General features: G+C 28.6%; 1 protein-coding gene across 1 annotated transcript; it reads right to left on the reverse strand.

The window, feature by feature from the left end:
• Window positions 1–2811: 2811 nt before the first annotated feature.
• On the reverse strand, window positions 2812–7458 carry LOC109788975 (putative lysophospholipase BODYGUARD 3). Its single transcript, XM_020347842.3, has 4 exons — window positions 6463–7458; window positions 5991–6319; window positions 5715–5917; window positions 2812–3451 (listed from the first exon to the last, which is right to left on the reverse strand). The coding sequence occupies exons 1-4, from the start codon at window positions 7058–7060 to the stop codon at window positions 3127–3129; spliced, it is 1455 nt and encodes a 484-aa protein (XP_020203431.1). The 5' UTR covers window positions 7061–7458; the 3' UTR covers window positions 2812–3126.
• Window positions 7459–8962: the final 1504 nt, after the last annotated feature.

Here is an 8962-nt window from a genome sequence, read left to right on the forward strand (position 1 = left end):
TTATGCAATACAACGTGTAATATTTGAATATGAGGATTTATATTAAATTTTTTTAATTTATTTCAAAATATATATAAAAAAATTACGATGCTAGATGACCATTCTTGACAATGTTATTTTAATCAATAATATAGAGTAAATTCTTAAATAAAATTTTCCAAATATTTGACAATAGTTTTTTATTTACATATCAAAATTAAACTTTGAAGGTCATAGTTAAAAAAGGGCATTAATGGATTGGATTTTTTTTTACGGTTAACGGATTGAATTTATAAATGCAACTTGTAATAAAATTTGCATTTAATTATTACAATAGAAACACAATGTATCTAAATATTTAATTATATTTGAAATTCTTCTTTGAAATTATTCTTTAACATATTTATTATTTAAATAGAATTTCATTACTATTCTTTTGACATTAACACGTTAATGTTAAATAACTAATTTTAAATAACACGTTAACGTTAAAGTTATATAATTAAATAAATGATTTTTATTTATTAAGTGACTATAATTACGTATTTAAAAAATTCGGCATAGATTAGGTAGTTTAACTTGTGAATCCATCCTAATTTACCAATAGCAAGATGACATTCGAAATTGACATGTATAATCAATCTCTAACTCACTCTTTCCTACTAATATTTATTATATGTAAATAAAAATATAATATATAACATCTATAAAATAAAATGAGTAATGTGTTAAAAATAAATATATTAGCATTTTTTTAATATATTTTTTAAATTTCTTATGTTAATCTTTTCAAATTAATTTTAATAAAGTTAACCATTATTTTATATCTCATCAATTCACCTTTTTATCTTTTGTTAGGTCAACTCATCAATTCACTTTTAAAATGAGATGAACTATATTTTTTATTTGTAGGTCAACTTACCCTATCTTATTTTAAGTGGGTTGATATCAGAGTGAGTTAATTTATTTTGTCACTTTTACATACATGGATGATCATGTTGAAACCATGACTAATGTGTTTTACAATTTTGGCAATATATATATATATATATATATATATATAAAAGTCATAAAATTTTACTTAATTTACATTGATTTTGCTGTATAAAGAACAAATTAAAAATATTTAGTCATGTGTTAAATTGGTTTTGATATTTACTTTATTCCATTATATATAACACTTATGATGTTGATTACGTTCATTACTATTTAATGTACAATTAATAAGTAATCCTTTATAAATATTAATGATAAATTATCACTCCAAAATATACAACTGCTTATTAATAGGTGTAATTAGCCAATTCATTAACATGTTCTTATTCTCATCATTACTTGACTATATGTAAGAGTATAATTAAAAAAAAATTGCATACTTTCGCATTGAAATCCTTAAACAACCAAAATTTTGAAGCAAAAGTAAAATATCAAGTTTGGATAAATCTATCTAAAAAATATTTCTAAGAGAGAAAATTAGTAAAAAAAATTATAAACTAAAATTAATTTATATATGGATAAATTTGCAGAAATCTCTTCTATTAGTTTCTTCCAAATTTTATTTTTAACTCATTTATAAGTTAATTTTAACTTATAAATAAGTTTTTTTTAATTTTTTTTTCTTAATAATGATTCTAATTAAAAAGTATATAAAAAAAAAACTACAGGAACCCAAATGTTTGATTGTAGGGCATTTTTTTTAAATGAGAAAGATGTTTGGTAACATTTATCGCTAGATGCAAGACTTGCTTTTGCGTCATTTTTTTTTTTTTTTTGTTTTTGACCTACATTTGAAGGATAACATACATCACGAACGCTAATGCAAACAAACATTAAACATGTTCCACACCTAGTGATCGTCAAAGAGCTTAATAACAATAGTGTCGATGTTATTATAAAAAGATAAAAAGCAAAAAAAAATAAAAAAATAGAATAAGTAGCTAATTAGAGATTTACGGAGACATGTAAAATAATAATAAATAAATGACCGTTTTAAAATAGTGGGAGAAGGTGATTTGGAAGTTCAATAGTTATTAAATCGTTAAAACTATCAAAAAAATTAGAATAAGATAATTTAAAAATAAAAATAGAATAAATAGTTAATTAAAGATTTACATAAACATGTAAAAAATAATAAATAAGTGACCACTTTAACATAGTGGGAGAAGGTGATTTGGAAGTTCAATAATTATTAAAATGATAAAACTATATAAAAATTATGTGCGCGAAAAGTAACCTTATAGATTTAAAAACTATTTTTGTCATTACAAATCAACGTTTACACATTTCAAAATATAAAACACAGAAGTAAAAATTTGTATTATTGACATTAAAAATAAATATATAATTAATTAATTAATAAGGATATTAATTTTAATTTTTTCTATAGGCTTCTCTTGTATAAGGAAATCATCCCAATTCCAAGGCCAAAGCTTGAAAACATCGGTAAGTTATTTTTTAATAAGCAAGTATATGTTGGAACCCTAACGGATCTCTGATGAATTTATTTTTATAAAAAAAATCAACATAATTAAGTATCATAATTTTATCATTTATTTTTTATTTAATATATCAGTTGATGTCTGAACTTTTCTAACAAATTTAGTTAGATCTTTAAATTAAAAAAAAAATGTAAGGAAGTCTTGATCTTTTAATTTATAATTTTTATAACCGAACCCCTAAATTAACTTTAGGAAATTAATTACAATAATTTTGAAAGATAAATAACTTAATTATAATTTTTTTAAAAAAAATTATGAACTAATTAATATATATATTTTAAAGTCTAAGGACTTACTGCTAACATATTAAACCTTTATTTTTTGAAAACTCAACTTTGAAATAAAAATATATTATATTAATAACATTTATACATGATCTACATAAAGTCCCAATATTTGATATATATAATTTTTTATTACACTTCTCTCTTCTCTCTTTAGCCGGTGGTACGTTGTCCAATTACCCAAACTAGTACTGTAAAATAGACAATGTTTTTCTTACAAGAAAAGATACAACACTTGAGTTGGCAGATGAGAAAGTTTGAACATATATATATAAATTTAATCTAATAGTGCTAGCTGGACGTACGTAAATGCATTGGCATGACGTACATCATATATATGATATATGATATATAACATATAATATCTAGTTGTTGGTAGTGTTCCAAATCTCCTCAAGCTCTCTTGCAAAGGCTTTCTGTCTTCCAACCACAATGGTTATGTGATCTTTGTTGTCAATAACTCTTACTTGTGCACGTGGAATTCTTTTCTTAACTTCATAGCTGCATTCAACTGGGATCACCTCATCTTTTTTGCCATGGAAAATGGTCACTTTACAATTTGGGTTTTCCCTCACTGCGTCCAAATAAGAACCAATTTTAGATGCGGTTCCACAGATGATGTTGTGTACGGTATGCCAAGCTGCGTTGTGTGTGTGGCAGAAGAATCCTTCAAGCAAGAACGTCCTCACCCTGTTACACAGTTTTATCATGGTTAGCCAAAAATAAATATCCAAGCTCACGTTAGTTAAAAAGTCTCCGTCACCAACATACTTGAAATTAATCTCATTCATGGCCATCAAACCTAGAATCATTAATTAATGCAACCATAAATCCATCTGACTCCTCCTACTGGCCTCACATTCTGACACGTTTGACTAGGGCACCCTCACCAGTGGGGGCAACAACATTAAATTTTACCAATATTTTGTGCTACCCTAATACGGGTTATGTCAAACAAACCCCAAAAACAGAAGATAAAACAAGAACAAGAGATAGAGTACCAACACATTGAACTCCATTTTGCAATTTTTGAAATGTGGTACAATGTTAGCATGATAGGCTCTAATTAATAGTTACTATATATAAATTAAAGTGTATTGATTAAGAAATAGTAGCATTTATCATGGGTATATAACCACACACATATCAGTACTTATAGTTTGTCTATCTTAGAATTAAAATAAAAAATGGATTCTTCTTTTTAAAAGTACATTTTCGAAAACTTCAAGCGTGTGGTTGAGCGATAGAGGTTGATTCACGCTTAAGCAAAGTCAGGGGTTCGAATCCTGCATTGTGTATGCAGTCCCGTTAAATCTTGGGACTAGCTATCTCATCCTGCCTCCCTCGAGAAAATTAGTCACTGCTATCAGCGGTGAATACTCTATGAACGAAAAAAAAAAAAAAAAAAGTACCTTTTCGAAGAAGGGTAGCCTCTGATATTTTTTTTTCTTAAAAAATAAAAGCAAATAAAAGGGTTTGTGGTGTGCAATGTGCATCTCATGAAATTACTCCAAGGCTGTTAAGAAGATCCCCTCCTTCTTGAGCAAGACATGACATGTGGGTCGTGCCTTAAAGTTTTGCTCAGTGGTGTTTTAAATTTTGACAGCACAATATTTTGATTGTGGCTTAAAAAAGTACATCAACGATCTTGTGACGTAGTGGTGTCGTCTATCCTCAATGTTAAAATGTGTTATTTTGGCCTTTTGGGGTAGTTTTGTTACCATACGCATTTATCACATTAGTTAAGAATACACAGTATTGCGTATTTTATGAATATCTATTGTATTTGCGTGTATATATATATATATATATATATATATATATATATATATATATATATATATATCACCTTTTAATAATAATTTTATAATAAATTTGTTAATTTTTATAATAATTATTTAAAAATTTACCAACATAATTACTAATTTAAATTGAAAATTTAATGAAGTTAAAATAATTTCATACTGATTAATTTACACATTTAATGGTCTACAATACTTAATATTTTAAAGGGTTAGCTGTTTATTATTTTAATGATTAATAAGATAAATAATTATTTTTTCTTTACAACTTTTGAGGGCCACAACAACAAAAAGAAAACTATAATTTCAACATATTATCCATTTTTAAAGAATATTAATCTTAATTCTGAATTATCAAACACTTATTGTTATATTTAATTAATTGTCAAACCTTTATTTTCAACTTAACCGCGAACAAATGATTATCTCTCTTCGTTTTCTTTACAAGTATCAAAAAGATATCTCCTTTATAAAAAAAAATAAAGATACTTGCATTATTTTAAACAATATATAAACACAACCCAAAGTATTTTAAAATAATTACAAGATGACAACTGTATAATCTTACAATTTGAAACAAAGTATATAAGAATTTGTGATTATAATAAATATAATTATGATATTACATGTATTATTATTAATTATTTCAAAATAAGCCGCAAGGACAGTTGCATGAATTAAGATGGGATGGGCATAATGGATGGCAACAGAGAATATGTAAAAGGTCTTAAGTTTGAAGGTTATTAAAATTTTAAAATAAACAAAAAATATGCATAAATTAAGTTATATATATATATATAAAAGTTAATGACTTATACATTATCGGTGTAAAATTCTTTTATATTGATAACTAATCATATATTTTAATAGTATTATGTTATTTACTTATTTAATTAAATAAAAATAAAATAAAATAATTTAAAAGATATAATTGGTTATTAGTGTAAAAATTACATTGTATAAATAATTAATTTTATATATATTTTGAGAAAAGAAAAGCAAATATAAGTATAATAATCCCGTTACGTAGCATGTGTTAAGAAAATGGGAAGGGTCAAAAACTGGGCAACTAAACAGGGATGAAACTGGAAAGAGACATGGAATGGAAGGGGTTGTTGAGAAGTTGGAAAGCTGAAACAAAGTTTTTATACCTGTTTCGTGTGATGAGTTTGGTTAGAAATTCCCAGAGACGGTGGTTCTTGCAAATGACCAAGCAAATGACCCGAGTTATGTGTTCGTACCAGCACACTAACGACGCTCCAAACGCCATCGGTGGCCACACGCGCCTTGGCGCAACCTTTCTCATCACATACTGTGTGGCCTGCGTTTCACCCTTTGGAACCGGATAGAAAGGCTGTTCATAAATTAATTAATATTCATATCATACTATAAATAAGGATATATATATATGGAACAAGATTAATTACCGGGGCAAGAAGGGTCAACGATTTGACGGATTGAGGGTGTTTGACGGCGAGGGCAAGGGCCAAAATGCATCCCAAGGAGTGGGCCACAATGTGGAAGGACTTGACCTTATGGGCCTCCAAAACTGACCTCTCTATCATCTCTAAATGCTCCCTTAGCGTGTATAGAGACTCGCTGGGCTTTGGGCTTCTCCCAAACCCAAGTAGATCAACCGCAAATAACCGGTAACATGACTTGGCCGCACTCGAGAAGTTGGGGAACAAGGTCTCGCTCCAAAATAATGACGATGATATAAAGCCATGTATGAACACCACATCTTCTCCTGCCCCCTCTACACAATTCAAGTCACGAGCATCGTGGTGTCATCATCAATTCATTCAATTCCATTCACATGACAACAGATTAAAGCATAAGACACTAAACAAGGGTGGTATGTAAAAACATGAGTATTTTGTTAGGAATTATTATTATTACCTGTGGTGGGGCATTGGGACTTAACAAAGAGAGTGGCTTTGGCATTGGGGTTGTTAGTATTAGGAGAGGATGAGATCCAACTAGTGCAAAGTTTGCAATCACAGTCAGACCATCTAGTTTTGGGGTGGGTTTGGTGTCTTCCGATTTTGCCCTGGAGCATTTCGACAATGGTGGTGTTGACAGTGAAAGTGGAGCAGCGATGGTTGGGGTTGGGTCTCTTGGAGTGTAGGAGGGGGTCCTCCAATTTGAACCTGTTGAGCTCGTTGAGGGTTAGCCTGGAAACCTCGGAGACCAAAGAGGGTCGCGAGTAAAGGGTGTCAGAGACGTCCTCCAAGTGAAGCTTGGTTGAGCTAAGCGACACGATCTTTGACTCACCACCTTGCTCAGAAACCAAGATCTTCCCGCTGCTCGTGATTGCTTCCCTCGCCGAGGAACAGTAGCAGGGTCGAAACTCAGCCTCCACCCACAAGTCCACAGCTTTGAAGACATAGCACAGAAGAAAATCAACGAGGTCCAGAAAGCAGAATGCCACGAAGCTCACTGCTTCGTTTACCACTCTCCCACTCATTGCTAAAACGGATCTAACACCCATTTGCATGCAGAAAAAGGTGAGAGTGAGAGTGTGAGCAAGTAATTAAAGTGTGAGTATTTATGTAAGTAGGGTGGAGAATGGCATTAGGAGGAAGGGTGAGTGAAGGTTCGAATAAAGCTTGCGAAGGCAACGGAATAGTGTATCTTAAAGCGTGTGGGTTTGCCTCTCTTAAATTAAAACTTCAAAACAAAAACCAGACAGACAAAGGAAGGAGAGAGAGAGAGAGAGAGAATTGATGGTTCATTAAACTGCATTTGTTGGCCAAGAAATAAAAAGTAGTTGGTTGTTGAACCCCCAGAGAATGAAGAAACAATTTCCCCTTCACTTCACCCCAAAATATGCGACACTGGGCTTTAGAATTTAGATAGATGATCAAGGGTAAACAAAGTGGTATATATAAGTAGAATAAATTGGTTGCACTAGCCTAATTGTACGAGATAAGTCACTTTCATACGAAATTATCGCCACCATTTTCCCACCCGCTAGAGTCTTCACTCTTCATTTTACCTAGTGTTAATCAGAAAGCCAACCTAATTGATGTGTTACTCATCACAAATTAATAAATAGTTAATTCGGACCATAAACCTTTTGTATTTAATGCAATCTGCATCGCCCACATGAGCGCCATGCCATTAGGTACCAATTTAAAACCGTCCTCAATCACTCGTCAATCACTATGCTTTTAAGACTCTGTCAAACTCCCTTCCACAACTTTAATATCAAAGTATAATTATGTTCCCTTTTTCATTTGTTTCACTCTTAATATCAAATTCTATAAATTCCTTCTAAGTTCTGACAAGCTCGGTTTATGGAAAAATAAATAAATTAAATACTATCTTTCATCGCAATTATATATCCAAACCCTTTAGACTGATGTTCAAACTTTAGCTGGGTTATATATATAATTTAATGAATTTAGTTATGGGTTAAGTTATATATATATAATTTAAGACAGAAAACAACAAAATCCTAATATTTCCTCATGAGGACTTATTTATTGGCAAAAAAATCTTAATTTTTTTTAATAAAATATGAACAAATTTATTAAAATCAACTTTATTAATTGTTTTTAATCTAAAAATACATTTATGTTAATAAATAAAAGTATTATCTACTATAAATATGTTTAAAGATATTTTAAAAAATATAATATATATTTTATGTAAAATTATAAAATTAAATACATTTAATAAACTTCTTAATTTATGTGTAATTAATTTTATTTACTTATAAGTCCAGAAGAGGAAATACCATATGCTATCAATGCTTTTATAACTTGTGAATAAGTTGATCTACCTCGTTTATTTGTTTCATTATCAATTTATTATGTTCTATGTATGTCACAAATTCAAGAGCTTTTTTATATACAAACTCTATATATTAAACATAAATAGTTACCTTATATAATAGTATTTTTAAGGAATATTTTTTATGAGAGAATTTTTAAAGATTTTCTTAATTTTTTAATTAATTTAATTTTTAGTTATCAATTTTATTTATAGATTAAATTTTAATATTATAAAATGAATTATCAATAAAAAAATAATATTTTTTTTTATCATAATATAAATTATTTATCTTAAAAATATAAAATATAATTTATATATTATAAAATATTTATTTATACAAATTTTAAATATAATTTATATATTTAAATATAATATTTATTAAAAGTTTTAGTTATATAAAACAAATATTTAGTTAGTAGCATGAATATTCCTCCACTTGTAATATCTTGTCTTTATCATTTTAGGACACAAATTTCACGATTTTTCAGGTCAAATTATATTAATTAGTTTTGAATCGGCTGAATGATTTTTTCAATACCAAACTAAACCCGGTAATCTTTGCCACCGACGACTTTCAATATTTGTGGCTCAAAATACTAAGCAAATTAGTCACAAGATA

This window comes from Cajanus cajan, chromosome 7 (genome assembly GCF_000230855.2).
Source record: "Cajanus cajan strain Asha chromosome 7, NIPB_CcT2T_4, whole genome shotgun sequence".
Classification (NCBI taxonomy): domain Eukaryota; kingdom Viridiplantae; phylum Streptophyta; class Magnoliopsida; order Fabales; family Fabaceae; genus Cajanus; species Cajanus cajan.

What these genes read in the sequence shown, in the direction of transcription:
- LOC109788975 (XM_020347842.3), bottom strand. Translation starts at nt 7,060, where the DNA reads ATGCAAATGGGTGTTAGATCCGTTTTAGCAATGAGTGGGAGAGTGGTA. An exon ending in CGTTGACCCTTCTTGCCCCG is followed by an intron (nt 5,918 to 5,990) that starts GTAATTAATCTT and finishes ATTTATGAACAG; the next exon opens with CCTTTCTATCCGGTTCCAAA. An exon ending in AAACTCATCACACGAAACAG is followed by an intron (nt 3,452 to 5,714) that starts GTATAAAAACTT and finishes ACTGTGTAACAG; the next exon opens with GGTGAGGACGTTCTTGCTTG.